Genomic DNA, 17,313 nt, shown 5'->3' on the forward strand with positions numbered 1-17,313 from the left:
TGAATGATTTCTGCCCAGAGATGAAATTTTCATGACCAGAGCATTGAGGTTCCAGCACAACCTTCCAGAATAAGAAGAGTTAGCGAAGAAGGAAGAAGAGGAATGCTATCAAGTTAACTTAGTATACAAGTTTATCAAGCTGTTATGAAAACAATTACACAGCACAACTGTGACAGCAGTGGGCAGGACTGAAGTAAGCCAAAAAGAGCCCTTGAATCTGAATGTGATCCCATGTCAACCTCCCTGCCCCTTCTTCGTGTCCCTTGAGCCCATATATTACTTTGATCTGCCCACTCTGATCCTTCATCACAAAGGTATTCTTGCAAATTGACTCTCAAAGGAGGATATGACAGTCTGTCTTGAAATGTCCACTCTATATATTTCCCAAACCCTTTCAGGACTGTTTGCTCCTCTGAATAAATGGTTTGGGTTTTCTTTTCCGGTAATCTTTTACAACTTAAAAAAAAGCCCTTATGAAGAAGAAACCACACAAGTTTTTGCACTTAATTTGCATCTTCTTTGTTCCAGCCTAAATATAATTATTTTAAAAAATTGCATTTTTCTCTTTTTATTTAACCTGGAAGGTCACTCTGAATCCAATTCCCAATCTTTCTTTACAAAAATGTAATTCCTAAGTTCTTTGGAAAATAAACCAGAGAATTTTCCTGATTGTGTTAACTTAAGATTTTTTTTCATTTAGTTTTAATTAAATATACTAAATAAAAAGCCCTCTGCAACATTGTAATGGTACCTGCTTCAATAACTGTGCAAATAAACTTGTGCTGGCTATCTGCCGCAACATTCCTTACTTAGTAAGTATAAAGCTGCCAGTCCTTGAGTTCACTGACAGTTTCTGTCACAAGCATTTCCTAATGCTTCCTTATAAACTGAATAAGAAATCTCATTGTAAAACATAGTCCCAGGAACACACCTTCAGCATCTTTCAACAGTAAACCTGAGCATCGAAGCATGATTTAAGCTGTTAGTATGATACATATAACAAAAAAGTAATTAATGTCATGAAACAGCAGTAGAGGCTCAGAATTAAGAGATGCAATACAAAGAGCAAAAAAAATTAATTCCATTGTGTGGAAAACCTGCAGTAAGGAAGTATGAATAAAATCACCCATGGAAAATGTGTAATCATAGTTTCCAGAAAATGAACAAAAATAAAATTCATAATGCATTACTTTCTCCATAGAAACAATTAATTAGCCGCCAACACCTTTAACAGTATAATAGCATTGAACTTCATAAAAGCTTTTCCTGAAAAAGCACTGTAACAATTCTTCTGTACAAAACCAAAGTTGCTGATTTGCTCCAGCCTTGACTCAGTGAAGTCCATCAGGTGGGATCATTGAATCCATGTGGAACTCTCTGAAATTCAAGCAAGATCTCTGCGAGTGTCCGGGTTTGCGTAGGAGCTGCTTACTGTAAGCGGTGACTTCTCTTTACTTACAAGCGAGCAAACTGCAGTTTTCTGTCAGAAATGAGTCATCAGATCCAAACCTAAGACCAAGCTTGGTCAAAATTCAGGAGGCTCTAAACCCATTTTGGATTTTGTTGGATAAACCTGGGCTGGCTCATATCCTGAGGAGTTCAAAATCGCCTTTGAAGATTTGAGCCTTAACTCTCTCTAAGCCAGCCACCACCAATGCCATGCATGTGACTGATGACAGCATTCTTAAGTAGCACATTGTGGTTGGATCAGAAACGTTGACCCGCTTTTGTTTTCAGAATGACAGAAAAACACGCGGAGAAAATTTTCTGTTGATGTTTTGTCATAGGGAAATGTTATTTTTAGTGATGCATTATGTTGTTGCTGAAAATGTCTGTTTTCTGTGTGAAATGCCAACTTTTCAGTTTGGTGATTATGGGCTCATTTATTGTCTTCAGCTGGAAGAGGAAATTAAGGTGGCTTCAGATTATCTTGCTGCTTAATGGCTATGGTTATGAGCCAGAGCACTCTCAGACTCCCCTTTTGCTGCTAGGAACTTTGGCAAACTCTTGGGTGACTTTTGTTTTCCCTGCATAGTAGCAGGAATGGGAAGTAATGTTCCATTCAATTCTTTCAGCTGTGACTACTATTAATTATTTTCAAGGTTTCCCTTAGGAAGACACTCTCACAGGAAATGTGCTCTAAGTCTCACCTATATGTGCAGGGTGGTTGTGTTTCTGGGACGCAAATCACTGTAGGCTAAGGGGAAAAGCAAAAATATTTTTTCTGTGAATTTCCATGAAGGACTTTGTTTCAGTGCCAAAAAAAAAGAAAGAAAAAAAAAGAGCCATGAGGTCCTGACTACGTGATCAGTGGCTAGGTTAAACACTGGACTGAGGCTGAAGATTAATATTGTCACAAGGAGGTAATAGAGCTTACTGAAATTAGTTATTCAGCCATTAATAGGGAAATACGCTTACCAGCATTCCCACAGGTCCTGCCCATGTAGCTTCAGCTGTTGCATATACATCACTTTTTATCTTTTGGGGTTTTTTCTTTTCATAATTTTCACAGCATTGTGAGTGAAGAGAAAAAGTACTCAAAACAAGCCACACGCATCCAGCTCCCAGCGAGGCTGGACACATGCGGCTGGCAAACGCTGAGGAAGGCAGGTATCCTTCGAGTGTTCGGCTACTGAGCATCCCCTAGTGACTGGCTGTACCCATTACAGCCTCCCGCTTTTCCGAGTCCGCGAAAGCAGCACAGGGAAGAGAAGCCCGGTTTCTCAGAATACGAACAACGGGTTGGTTACTACCAAGATTTACGAGAGCGCTGACAAGCTACAAAATAAGTCACCGCTTCAAGAGAACAAGGGCCTCTTTTTAATTCAAGTACGTATTTCGGGTTAAAAAACAACTGGCATCCCCTGTTTGACCTACCAAAATAGGAACGGAAGACACTTCTACAGATAAAATATTTCAATTTAAAATAAACTAATGACTTATAAATCAAATAATGAAACAAGGGATTGTTTGCATAGCTCCCCACTGGATGCTACAGCATGCTAAAATATTTGACATTGCATAGAGAGATAAAAATGTACTTGATTGTCTATGTGACTGCTTGCTGCATTTGAATGATGAGGATGGGCAAGCTTTGACTCAAGAAAACCCTGTGAGCTGCAGAGTTTGCTGGTAAACAAACAGGAAAAAATCATCTGCTTTGGCAATATGTGGGATTCTTTTTTTTTTTTTCTTTTTCTTTTTTTTCCCCCTCCCTGCAGCAGTAACTTTTTTTCTAAATACTTTCACCAGCTTCAGGAAAGGGTGGGTTGGAGTCAGGGGTTTCCTGAGCCTTTTCAGAACATGGTTTTAACGTAGCCATGTGTTCAGAAGAGCCCCTAGAGAGTCTTGTTTTGGAACACTCTGACGCCTACACATTATTATCTCTGCTACGTTTTGCAGTTTCGTGTGAAATTTATTTTTAATCTTTAACAAAACATGCCCTGTTTATCTTAAACTCAGAAAAGGTTTAATAATGTAAAACAACATAACTTTTTAAATAATTAGATTTACAATGAATGCCAAAACATGAAAGTATAAAGCAAGTTAACAAGAAAGGGCTTCTTAAAGATCAAAGAAAATGTGTTTATTTGATTTGATTAAAAACAAAAAGTACTTTCACTTTAACAGGTTATAACTGGCTGTTGACAGAAACCACTGAAAAAGCTTCCCAGTCCCACAGGGTACAGGTTTTCTTCTGGTAGGGATTCACGTACTCAGAACAGATCGCCCACTGATATGTCAAAGGCATTATATGTTGAAAAGCAGCAAAGTTGCATTGATAATATAAAATGTGGTTACAAAGGCAAGTTTCCTTTGACAGGATACTCCTTCTGTTACTATTAAGTAGGGCTGATGGTGTAAATCAGTGGCCATTTCTATATTTCCTCCTTGATACACAAAAAAAGGTCTGGGAATAGGAAAGGTGAAAACTACAATTTTAGTGGAAAGGCAGGATATATTAGCTCACAAACTGCTTTAACATAACAGTAGTTTCCAGAAGAGAGCCGGCTTCTGTACAGCTCCTCTTCTATGAGCAGAGCAAACTGGTATGTGGCAGCTTTTGCCCCACCAGCCATGTGGTCCCTCTGTCATAGCAAGTTTTGAGTCCACTGAATCCTCTCCCCAAGAATTCAGTGGGAAATGTACACACCTCTTTGAAATGATACCAGGCTGGCATCCAGGCAAAAAAAAAAAAAAAAAAGAAAAAGAAAAAGTTAGGTAAATGAAAGGAATTTTCTTCAAGTCAGCCTGCCTAAAACTTTGTTTAATGAGGTTTGTTAATACCAGTTTAACTGCTAAAAGAGCACTTAAAACAGTATGTTGGTTTTTTTTTGTTGGGTTGTTTTTTAAGATTAAACACCTCATTTCTAAAAGATAAAAGAATCTATGATCTAAAGATCACTTGAAACCTCAGGGAAGTCTCCTAGCTAAACCAAAAAGACCAGACATGACATTCCAAAAATGCTGAGGTAAGAAACATCCAGAAATATTTAAAACATTCTTACATTTCAGACCTCCTCTACACAAAATGATGAAAAAGTCATTCTTTAAAAAGTAATAATTTGCAGGTTATCTTTGAAAGCAACATGTGAAATTCATCAGCCCAACTTTACGGAAGTAATTATTTTAGAGGAGCGGTAGTTATTTTCACACTAAACTCAGCATAATCTGGAGTATGTCCACATCCTTTTTTAAGAGAGTCCACATACAGGAATGGTCTATTTAGCAATCACAGTCACTGCATCTCTCTTTCTACCCTGTTACCATCCATCAGCCTGGAAGATGCCTTCAGACTATCCAGACCCACACACCAGGAACACTCTCTGGGAGGCACAGGGCCCTGTGTGCTCAGGCTGCTGTGCCTGGTACAGTGTCTGAGGGCTCCTGTCTGCACTTGGGTGAATCCAGGGCTGGGGAATTAGCCTTCAAATCATCTGCAGTACAGAAGGCAGACATTACCTACTGCTTCTGGGCAGTTGAAGCATGTATTGCTCACCACATGCTCTCATTTCTGATCAAAGGTTTGGTCAGCCTGACAGTTTCTCATGTAACTCCTATTACCTTGCAGTGGGGCTGCAGAGAGGAATGAGATACTACTACAATCATCCACCATTGAGATGCTGCTAACTGTAAGATCACTAAACCAAAGCTGGTTGTGAAAGAAATCAAGCCTTGCTCCCATTTGGAATACTTGGTAGTTTGATGAGAAAATATGTGTGATTTATGTTTATGTCTGGAAGCTTTCCCTAGTGTGAAAGCCTTTAAAGGAAAACCAGATCTTTTTTTGCAGTGTATGTTCTTTTATGTTATGCAGCCTAGACTGTGAATTGCAGTGATGTCAAAAATGTACATGGAGTGATTGCATCCTGTCTGTGTCCTGCAGGAATGACTTTGAAAGTTAGATGTTTCATCTCTACAGTCATATCCTGATCAACAAAGTCAGTTAACAAATAAATACATTTAGTGACAAACCTAGCTTTTTCTGTAAGCTGCAGTTAAACAGGAACTTGATTTGTTGTTTTGTATTCACATCTATTCTATAATAATGAATTCAGCACCACAATATCTGAGTACCCATTATAGGATCAGAGAAACCTTTGTGGCACCCGTTTTCCGAAAAATTATTTAAAAACCCCAGTCCTCCATTCTCATTCTTTTGAAGTCTTTGCTTTAAGCCTAAGATCTGAATACAAAGGGCCAGAACTTTGGTTGAGAATGTGGGTTTTTTTAAGTGGTGAACTGATTTTGCCCAAGAAAGAGGAAATCCAAGTATAAAGTGTATTGATTTTTCAATAATGTTTTCCAAAGCTGAGTGTGCCATTACAACATATATAAAATTCCCAATTAAATATTGCTTTTTGTGCAAGATGTGGTGTTTAACTGCCACATATGAAATTTGTAGAACCAGGGCAATTTTGAGCAAAATCTTAAAGGGCTGAATGAGCTATACGTCTCAGTAGAAATATCTCAGATAGATACACCAGGCACATATCTGGAGCTATGCATAAAAATATGTGGAAAACCTTGTCATGAGTGTTGAGAAATCAAAGTTAAGTGCAAACTAATATGAATTCCATTATCATACTGTTACTACGGCTATCAATACCTGCCACTAACACAGCAGCTTTAATCCACCATTCTCAAAACTCATTTCCAAAGATTAACCTGCAGCAGGCTCATCCCTGTCAGACACTGACAGAGGATCAGGGCCCCGAGGACTGTCCAAGGTCCCTGGTAAAGCAGTGCACACTTACACCTCCTCTTCAGACAGTGCTGCCCAGAGAGCAGCCCTATGGCTGACCCAGCGCCTGAGGTCATGTTTATCTCAGGAAGCATTGCTGCCTTGTTTTGCTGCCTCAGGCTGTTAGCACTGTGACACTCCTGGGGTCATCCAAGCACTCTGCTTTCCCTGCCTGTGTCCCACTGGAGGGGACAGGTTCGACCACAAAGCACACCCTTCACCCAACATTGCAACATGGCCCCAGCCCACTGTGGGAACCCATTGGCCGACTCAGCTCCAGCCAAGGTTGCACCAAAACAGCTGGTTTTTGCTGGCATGTGGGAACAGCGCAGTCAGTCTACGAGGCACAGCGTTGACAGCTGGCAAGCCATGGCCAAAGCGGGCACAGACCGGAAGAGACCGCTCGCACCTCACAGCACCTCACAACAAAGCACCAACAACCTTCACTCCTGTGAAGCCCCGACCCCAGCATGGCCCCGCCCCCTACACGGCCCCGCCCCCTGCACAGCCCCGCCGCTCCCGCCTTGAGTCTGACGCAAGCGCCAGGGGCGGGACGGAAGTGAGGGGCTGAGGGGCGGAAGTGGCTGAACGTGCGGGGCTAAGATGGTGAGTGCAGGCGAGGGGTGGTAGCGCTGGTGGTGAGGGAGGCTGGCCGTGGGTTCGGGCGCATCGGCGCGCCCCTGCCAGTCCCCGCTTCACTGCGCGGTCGTCGGGGTCTCCGGAGACGGCGGCCGTCGGTCGGGGGGCGCTGGGGCCGTGCTGAGTCATAGGGGTCCGGCGCGGCCATGGCGTGTGCTCATGCTGCCGGCCGGGCTGGTGGCTCTCACTGGGAAAGAAGTGTCTCTGCCCGCTCCGCCCGGTCTCCGCTGGGTAACTTCATGAGGCCGGGAAGGCGCGAAGGGTGCGTGGCCACGGTGAAAGCCCTTTATTTGGGAGCTGGGTGGACAGGGGAGGCAGAGAGCCCTGGTGATCCCCAGCCTTTAGGTGTCAGGGGCTTTAGTGCCGCAGCCAGCGCGGCAGCTCTTGCTGCCGGGGAGGTCATGCCTCGATCCCCTGTGGTGCACAACAGTGGTGTGGCCACCTGGCACGAACTACGCACTGGCTATAGTGGAGCGCATTACTTTTAGAGAGTAATTATTTTCTCCTTAGGTTTGGCTTTCACATGTTCCAGGTATTGTATTTCTGTAATGCTCTCACAGCAATCTTGGAAAGGCCTGGTTAGGGTTGAGTATATTAGTTTGCTAATGCTTAATGTGCGTGTAATAACAGGTATCTTATGTTTTTCTAGTAGCTGTTATGTTATCAACATTAAGTTGTTATTACAAAAGGCCTTAACTGTAAGCATGAGTTTTCTGTTGGATCTGCCAGGGCTGCTAGAGGGATCTCTTGTTTTGAACAGCTCATCACTGTCACTTGCCAGAGGTTATTGCCATTACCTTCCAGAATTCATTGTACAGTGGTCTATTGGTGGAGCAATTTGTGTTAACAGTCCTAAAATCACTTCAATAAAATTGGGCAGATTAGTATGAACTTAGCTATCTTAGTTAAGATGGCTGTGCTTAGTCTGTGAAGGTGTCTTTTTTTTCTGATCTGCTACAAATCACTGTTTTTCCTTTGCCCTTTTAGTTAAGTGGCATACTAGACCACTTGAATATGCCTTGTCTTCTTTATGGCAGCCTTAAACCATGGATAAAATCAGTTTAATCCTTCTTGATTGTGTCTGTGTGGTGTGAGTGAATGAATTCTCAGACTTCTCTGTCCTGTCAGCTGAGCATAACCACCCTTTTACCATCCCAACGCTGCAGAGCAGGGTAGGAATGAACAAGGGGGAATTTTGAGATTAACTGTTTCAGCCTGATCCTAAATTGTGTTATCAATATATTTAACTGTTATCAGACTTTCAGAAAGAATTCTGTTAGGTGGGGTTTGTGTTTTGTTTGCTTTAAAGAGACTGCATGGGTAGTTGTACATGTGAATTTTAAGGAGTCTGAGCACTTTGTTTCATTTGACTGGCCTGATGGCCCAAACAGAAGGGATCTGGTTCTGTTGAAATAATCCTCACTTTTTCTTTTGTTCCAGGATTCCAGAGGTGCTGCTTCTCTGTTGAAGGATACTATCCCAATTATTGACTTTTCGGCTTCAGGATCATTTGAAGGTTATGATCTTCTGTGTAGAGGGTATGCTTTGCTTTTTCTTGTTGAATCATGGCATAGCTGATGTTGAGCTTTATAGATACGTGAAGAAAGGATGTGTTAAATGTTGGCTTTTTAAAGAAGGTTCTTGGAAGGTGTGTCAGAAGAGCTATAGCCTGAAGTGCATGTATTTAATCAAATTGTCTTTCAAGCATGAATTTTCCATGAAACGTCACTTCAAGAAGTGGATAACTTTATTGAACTTTTACCTGTGTGATACTGCTGTTTAGAAAAGAGATGTCAAAGTATTAATAATTATGAAATATATGCTAGTTTTAATATACATGTATATGAGTGCTGTAGCTTAATTTCAGCACTGTATAAAAAGTAAATACAGTAAAAACAGTGGGCTTGGGTTTTGTTATTTTACATGAGTACAAAACTACGTGTCTTAGATAATGAATCTAAAATAAGTTCATGGAATTTAAAATGTGGACAATACAGCTGTGAGTGTGTGTGTGGGTATGTGCAGTATTCAGCTGTAAAAGCTTGGACTTCTGAAGTTAGATACCATAAAAAAATCTACAATATTTTCATTTGTTAATGCTTTTCTATATTTCTGAAGGGGGTCAAGGAAAAAGCCTGTCACTTGGTTTTGTCAAACATAAAGGAAAAAAGATGCCTGAAATGTAAATGGTTTTTCTTCTGGTAATGCTGTAGTTTGAGGTCTTATTTGCTGCTTCAGTACTAAGCTTTTTTTTTTTTTTTTTTTTTTTTAATAGCTCAAATTGTGCTAATTGTGTGTCTCTAGGTTGATGTTTGTTTCTGAGGTTAGTTTTGGAGCGTAACTTAAAACGATATCCCAGCTAATTTGAAGTTCAATTTTTTTTTTTTTTTTTTTTTTTTACTTGTATCTCTAGTTTTACAAGTGTGAAAAGTGAGCTGCTGCCCAGCCACCCACTGGAACTGATAGAAAAAAATGTAAGCATCGTATCAAATACAGCCATCTTTACTTTGAACTAATTATGAAGTTTAAATTAACAGTATGATTACCTGGACTTCTGTGTGTGGTAACAAATCATGAGCAGGGTCTTGCTTTTAGTCAAATAAAGATGTGCAACAATAGTGTTTTATTTATACAAATAACATCACTGGCAAATGTGTTTAATGTCAGTCTCCAACTTGTGACTTTCTCCACTTCAAGTACATAAATGAGCTTCCAAGTAGGGATTCACATAAGAACTTTTAGATGACAAAATATCACTAAGCTAGTTTTGTATGCAGCCTCTGTAGTTAGGTGGGGGGCATACCTGTCATTTCTGGAAGGCTAATCCTCCCATTTTGTCTGTAGATTTACCATGTATCTTCATTTTCAGACTTTCAGTCTGTGAACACACAAATATCTTCATCAAGTTACTTGATTCCATGTAGAAATTTTACACATACACTTTGTCTTGAGTATACACAATCTTGTCTGGCTTAGTCATTACTTGTGGACCACTTAAGTGTGGACTGTGAACCATAGGTTGAAGGTAAGGGCAGACTAGACTGACTTGTCTAAATCTGATTGAACTGAATTTCATGCATTGTCAGCACAGAAGAGTTGATGGAATAAAATGTCCTGAAGTAAAGGCAGCATTTGGATAGAATGTTGCAAATTGCTAAGTTCATCAGCATGACGAGGTCCAGTACAGTGTCTAATACATTGTAATTCTAACCAGTGCTAGTGTTGTCTGGAGTTAAAGGGTGATGTTAATGTGACACCAACTTCACAGACTTATTTATGGATCTTATAAATGTTTCAGAGCTATTTGTTAACTGGTTTTTATAGCTGTGTGCTATAACTTAGTTTTTAACTCTGTTCTTGCCATATGAAAACCTGCATAATTAATAGATTACATGCTAGAGAGGAAAAAGGACAGAAATAGTTAAAACAATGAAAAATAATTAAAACACACAGGAAGTATGTGAAACTCAAATTGCTTTTCCCACATATTGTTTGGTTTGTTTTTCTGTAAGGCAAATTTATCCAACAATTATTTTTTTGTACATTTGAATGGGAAAAGACTTGTCTTGGCTTGAGGTAGTAAACGGTTATTCTTACTGGCATAAATAGTAGGTTATTCATGTAGCAGTAGCAGAAACCAAATATTTTTTATCCAGATAAAGACCCCTATTTTATAAAATAAAAGAAGTGGAAAAATAATGTGACCAGAATTGCAAGTTTAGGATGAGATATAGAAATAGTATTTTTTGGTAACTTTTGAAGAGCATTCAGTATGTTATGAAGAACATGTGTATTATGCCTGTGACTTCTGTTTTCCTGTTTTTAAGATACCTTCATGTAAACTAGATGATACACTTGTAGGCTTTTGTCATGATGATTGAGTACAGGTTTTAAAATAAGAAGCTTGTGGGTTTTATTTTACTTTACAGTATTTTATTTTGTCAGCATCTCAGCCATGTAGTCACTACTGTAAAAGCCAAATTTGAGACTGGATTACTCAAGCTTAAGTTTAACCTTAAGTACAAGTTCCTTTGTGTCCTTCAGGATTCATGAGCCAGCACTTTTTCATTAAAAGAACCCTCTGCTAAACATATTTTCTTTGTTTTACCAATCTGTTTTAGAGCAGTTGTTAAAATTCTGAGCTTGCTTTAGCTTTTCAGAGTCACACGAGTGTATGTGGTGCTCTGTTTCCCTACTTGATCGGAAAAGTGTTTTCAAGTACAGTCTTATATGGCTAGTAATAATGTCAGTTGTGGTTTTCAAGTTTGTGTTCTTCCTTTCAACCAGACTTAGCTTCCAATTTGCGCTGCCAATATTGTAGTAAAGCAGTGCAAAACTACACCACTTGGTGGTGTTATATGTCCTGCTTGTCTAAAATAAAATAAAAATGCTGCCACCGATTTGTAATACAATCCAGCAAAAATTCATTTTTTGCTTCATAAAACAAATACTACCATATCACTGCCTTCTGTGTACATTTGAGACACACATAACAGCATGATGGGATTTTTACATATAGCCTTAATGAGCATGTTAAGTAGGATGTCACAAATCTCTTCTATGGCTGTACTTGAAAGTAACTTTTTCTAAAATCAGTGTTGTTTGTGATAGTTCCAGTTAAATCAAGATAAAACAAACTTTGCGACGCTGAGAAATATTCAAGGACTCCATGCACCTTTAAAGCTGCAGATGGAATTTAGAGCAGTGAAACAGGTAGGCATTTTTATCCAACTTGTGTAAGTTAAGCCCCTTGTTTATCTCTCAACATGCTTTCGGAGAGACATCTTTCTTTGTTGAAATACTTTATGTTTCCAAATGAAATTATTTTCATTGTACCACTTTACTAAAACAAGCTAAGCAAACTCTGCAAGTAGTAGTCCCCAGAACAGCCAATATACTAAAGATTTTCAGCTGCTGTTTTTATTTTTCACTTGGTGAAGTGCTCTAGCTTTTCTGTTTACTAGCTTCCTGTAAAGCTTCAGAGAAAAGTAGGAATAATTGAGTATTAATTCCTAAAATTAATACTGTCTCCATGGAAGTGGGGGGAAATCTCTGCATCTGTAGGGAAAAGAGATTTAGAGGTCTGAAACAAGCAGTGGTTTGGGAGTAGATATAGAGGTAACATGAAAAGTGAAGCAGTGCTTATTTTGTTCTGCAGCCTTTTTGTAGATCAGGGGAAGTCTAAGGGAGTTAAGTTCAAAGGTTTTAACTCTTAGATGGGAAGTTGTGTCTGTCTCCTTTTCCTTCCTATCTCCTAGGATGGAGAGTAACCAGAGAGAGGCTGACTTTGTCTCTTAGGAAGCATAGAAAGCTCACTAGTCCTAGCTTTATTGGCTTTTTAAAGGTTGTCAAGCTATTAAGAGTTGTTTTTCGAAATGAGTTAGAGCAATTCTGTACTCCCTTCCAGTGGGTCAGGGGCTACTGAACCACAGTGAGCTGCATTAAACTTGGCAGAAACTACTGGGCCTGAAGATGTGAAAGTCAGGACATCTGAAGACATTTTTTGATTTCAGCTGTGCTGTCTCGTGACTTAGGTTAGCACATGGCAAGAAAATGAGGCAGGCGAGGGTAGCCTGCTAATTTGTCTCAGGTATTCTTGGGGGTTAAATGGAGGAAACGTTCTCTTGTGCTTTAATTTCACTTTTGTAAAATATTTACTGGAATAGTGTGTTTCAACTTCTAACAATTGTACCAGTAGTGCTGCGGAAATCTTCAACCTATTTTCTGTGTTAAGAGATAGCTGCATGATAGCTTTATGGTAACAGTACATGTATGTGATATAACTGAAGTTATCATTATTAGTAGTAACTGAAATTGTAAGTGCAGATATGCCATTCTCAGAATATTTAGCATCTGAATGCTATGTGTACCACTCAATTTCTTTGTAATACTGTGGCTGAAGGGTATAGAAGAGTGTTTGAAGAAACTGGGCGTGGACCAGGAGCTTAAAAATTGGTGGGGATCAGGCAAATAATTATGGTTTAGATTAACTCCAAGGAGGATTATATTTAGATGTGAAAATACATACAGCTTTCCCACTGACATTCCTGACTTGTGTCAGAGATGTAGGAAACTTGGAATGTGGTTTTCAAACACTGCAGTATATGTCAGTTGCCCAATACCGACCTCAAGGTGTAGATGTGTTTGTTGCAGTGATCCTCCCCAGCTTTATGTGGTAACAGGAGGACAAAACCCCTCTTTTTTAATCTTTATGCTGTTTGCTGTAGTAGCTACACTGCAGTGAAAGCCACAAATCTAGTGAAAGGTTGATCTTCTTAAAACGATAGATGGTGGTATTCTAGGTTTTGCTATCTGTGTATGCTAATAGTTCTCTTACTTCATTGTTGCTTTTGAAGGAAGAAGTGACTTTGTTGATTTTTCTCAGTCTCTTCAGTCTGAGAAATCCAAATGTAAACTCCCCTCAATTTCAGACTTACAAAAATGTTAACTCTTTCCTTTTTACAGGTCCAGCGCCTCCCCTTTCTTCACAGCTCAAATTTAGCACTGGATACTCTGAGGGGAAATGATGGATCCATCAGTTTTGAAGATATCCTTAATGGTAAATATATTGTTTTGAATGTTATGGAAACATTCACAGTTCCCAGATTTTACTTTTAAAGTTCTTTGCCTCTATGGAATAAGAGAATTAAACACGAAATAGAAAAAAAATGAGGTCCTAATGGTGAGGAAGCACTGGGGAAGGAGAAATAAATGTTATTCAGCTGCTAGTTTTGTGGATATGTCTCTGAAACAGTAAGCCAGGATTTGCTTGTAGGCTAGGTTTCTAAAGGAGTAGAAGATTATGCACTAATGTTATATGCCTGTTTCCCCTTAAACTTTTGAGCTACTTGTGCAGACTTTGACAGGTGGAGGTTACAAAGATACAAAATTTTTATAAGTTCTATAATTAAAGAAAAGCTAGAGGAGAGATCCTGAACTAATGAACTGGAGATGTGGTGGGAGTATTCTCCCTGAAATGAACTGAGCAGTTGGCAGTTGTATGATAGACTCCTCTTGACTGACAGTTGGTATGTGTGGAATAGAATAAAACTGGAAAAATGGTTAAAAAAAAATTACTTCTTTATATCTGGTAGCTAAGGGCATGGAAGAAGGTGAAGGGTGTACTGAGGTGGGATTAGGGAGTTAAAAAGCCAGGGAGATAGGAAACGGGAAATAACGGAGTGATAAATGAGAAACTGGAGGCATGAGGTAAACCTGGGATTATTTTCTGGAATGTATTTACAGGGGTCAAGGGAAGGAATCATGGGTTATTGTGGTAGAGCAATGTCAGGCGTAATTTGTAGGAATTTGGTTATTTACTGTTTATTGCTCGCAATAAGCTGTCTCATATTTATAGAGTTCTAAGGAGTGAGTGAGTTAAAAGTGGTATTGATAAGGTTCTGTTTATTATCTGGGGCTGTATTAGATAATTGTGTGTCTGGAGTGATCTGAGGCATTAATATGCTTTATGTGTGGAAGGAAAACAAGCCAATACACCCATAAGGAGAGGTATATTTCTTCCAAAGTGCAGTCACAACCTTTTTATTGTGGGTTTCTCTTTGTTTCGGGGGAGGTGGGGGTTGTGTGTTTTGTTTGTGGGTTGGTTTATTATTAGTAGTAGTATTTTAATTTTTTTGTATGGTAGCATAGTTCATACTGTCAGCATTGGTATCTTTTGTGTCCTCTGAACACTTCTTGATAACCTTGGTGTACAGTGGCTAATGTCAACCATACTTTACAGAATGAAGGAAATCTTGGGAGATATCTAAGGACAGCATTTCTGTGAAACTAGGCAGTTAGATGGAGAAGAGAAACCATGAGTATGTCCCAACTAATAGAAGGGAGGGGTGTGAGCTCCTGTTGTGCAGAGAAGTTGCACTGGAAAAAGATGTGGACACCTGTGGGGAAAAGCTCCCAGACTTGAATTTTCTTACAGACAAAACTCAGCTTTGAGATTCAGGCTATGGGAGACTGTGCTGTTGTAGAACTGGTTGGTTTTACTTGAAATGTGTGTGTGTGTGTCTTTAGGAAACACTGTTCTACTATAGATGTAATTGTTATCGCTGCTTTTGAAACACACCTGTGAGTTACAGACCTGCGTTGTGCAACACTTAAAAATCAGTAACTTGCACTAAGCTTTAAAGTGGAGGGGAAAAAAGGTCATGTTAATAGTTACTGTTGGTCTTTGTAACTTTGTAAAAGCCTCATTCTTTCAACTTTTGTTTTCCAGATCCTTCACAGAGTGAGGTTATGGGAGAACCGCACATGATGATGGAGTATAAGCTTGGTTTATTGTAACAAAATGTACTCCACAAAAATGTTTTGTGTGTGTCTCTATACTGCAAATCTAAATACATGATACCCTAAACACACTGATGCTCACAATGTTAAGTAGTCCTACAGTTATTATTTGCCTTCCTTGATGAAAAGGCACATTAAATGTTTAAAGTCTACAAACTGTTCTGTGCTTGCTGTCACTTATATAAGTGTCCTGTAATTAGGTAGTTTAAATAATATGTTTTCATACACTGCTCAGGACAATAGCTTCTTAACTATGGAAATGCTATATATGCATACAAGAAATTCAAAAATACCCATGCATTTTAAAACTGATTACCATAGGTAAATGCATTTAACAGATCTTCTTGCAGAAGAACTTTGTAAGGAGGAGAAGGTGTTTTCCATTGAGTTAACTCTTTGTTCATGACAATTTCCATACACTTTTTAAGCTATTGAATAAAAGTTTGCTATAAATACTTTTGTGTTCCAAAAGACATTTCATCATAAGTCCTGCTATGTGCGCTTTATCCCTTCCCTGTTGACAATTTTGCGTGCCTGAGCCATTAAGTTTTTGTGTGGAACTGGAAGTTACCACTATAAAAAGGGAGTTAAAGGTCTGGATTTTTTTTATATCTGTGTCCCTGAGGATGTTCTGGTTTCTGAAAGTAGAAGCAAGCGCTGCTTGGAGTTTAAAGAACGTGCTTTAAAGTGCATTTGGGAATTGAATACCAAAGAGCACTCTTAGACATGGTATTTTAGTATTTGGAGGTTAAGGAAGAGCACAGGGCCTAATTATGACAGTACCTAATAAAGCTGCTACAGTGAGAAAATGAAGATGCGGTGGTAGTAGATGACAGATACAGAAACAACTTTTTTTTGTGGGTTTACCAAAATTGGATCTTAAGTAAGAGACAATGAGACCTGTACTTAAATACAGCTTTTAAAGGAGCAGGCCACTGAAAGGGGTTTGTGTGCTTAAGTTGAAGGGGTCATGTGTAATTATATTTGGGATTGTAACCACTTTCCTGATGTCATACAGGTGTATATGTCAAATCCTGCGAGGCAGCTAATGTGATGTGGCGTATCAGGAGTCAAAAAAAGTCTGGTTCAAAAGATGTCATCTCTTGTCATATGTGGGGAGCTTTAAACAATATTTGTAAGACAGGAACTGTCTGTTCAGCAGGCTTTAATGACTTGGTTAAACTGCCAAGTGCACTTAGTGTTCTGTTGCAGGTAATTTTAGCAGAAATGTTGCTATAAACCTCTTTTCGCAATCCCAAACATCTCGTGCATAAAGCTGCCACAAATTCCCTATCCTTGTGGGCCAAAACCTCTCATTTTTGTCCTGTAAATTTTACAATGCTTTCATGTTCACCTGTTGCCAAACATTGCAGCAAATTAAAAACACTGAGATGACACAGTATTAGACACGTTAACCAGTGGTTTTATATTTAGACTTGTTTCATGTAAGAAGTGAAGCTTCTAAAATTATTTCACTTGAGAGTTGCAGAAATTAGAGGCTTGTGCTATGAAATACAAGTTACTTCATTTGTGTTTTTTGAGCTATTGAGGTTAAATATAGGACTAATACATTGAATGTGCAAGCATGGAACTACTGGCTATGGTATTTTATAATTGACAAGTTTCTTGGCAGTTTTGTATAAAGCAAAAGTAAACTCTTACAAAGCAAGTTTGAGGTTCAGTAGGCTTTGTGTTGCTATAGGCTCACAGAAAAGCTGAGGGATTACCTTGCTGCCTCTGGGGTAATATAAGGTATGGGCATGTATTTTAGGATGATTTTTAGGTCTGCCTTGCTGTCAGCACTGTTACAGCTGATACAGAAAACAGGAAGCCATCCCAAAATTGTACAGAGTTACTGGTACCTTGTAGCTCCCTGCTTCAGTGTCTAGCTAACTGGCCTTTCCAGGTGTTGGTTAAAAGATTAATAGAATCATAGAATAGTTAGGGTTGGAAAGGACCTTAAGATCGTCAAGTTCCATGGGCAGGGACACCTCGCTCTAAACCATATCACCCAAGGCCTCGTCTAACCTGGCCTTGAACACTGCCAGGGATGGAGCACTCACAGCTTCCCTGGGCAACCTATTCTAGTGCCTCACCACCCTAACAGGAAAGAATTTCCTCCTTATATC

The 17,313-nt window shown here is 39.3% G+C and overlaps 1 protein-coding gene across 1 annotated transcript; it reads left to right on the forward strand.

The window, feature by feature from the left end:
* Positions 1-8,299: 8,299 nt before the first annotated feature.
* POMP (proteasome maturation protein) lies at positions 8,300-15,641 on the forward strand (the record flags this gene model as incomplete). Its single annotated transcript, XM_061374403.1, has 5 exons — positions 8,300-8,421; positions 9,297-9,357; positions 11,495-11,596; positions 13,349-13,442; positions 15,114-15,641. Coding segments are annotated over 5 exons (447 nt in total), but the record flags the coding sequence as incomplete, so codon positions are not given.
* Positions 15,642-17,313: the final 1,672 nt, after the last annotated feature.

Source organism: Neopsephotus bourkii, unplaced genomic scaffold, assembly GCF_033783945.1.
Source record: "Neopsephotus bourkii isolate Nb327-2 ecotype Australia unplaced genomic scaffold, CSIRO-AGI_Nbou_v1 NB_1638, whole genome shotgun sequence".
Classification (NCBI taxonomy): Eukaryota; Metazoa; Chordata; class Aves; order Psittaciformes; family Psittacidae; genus Neopsephotus; species Neopsephotus bourkii.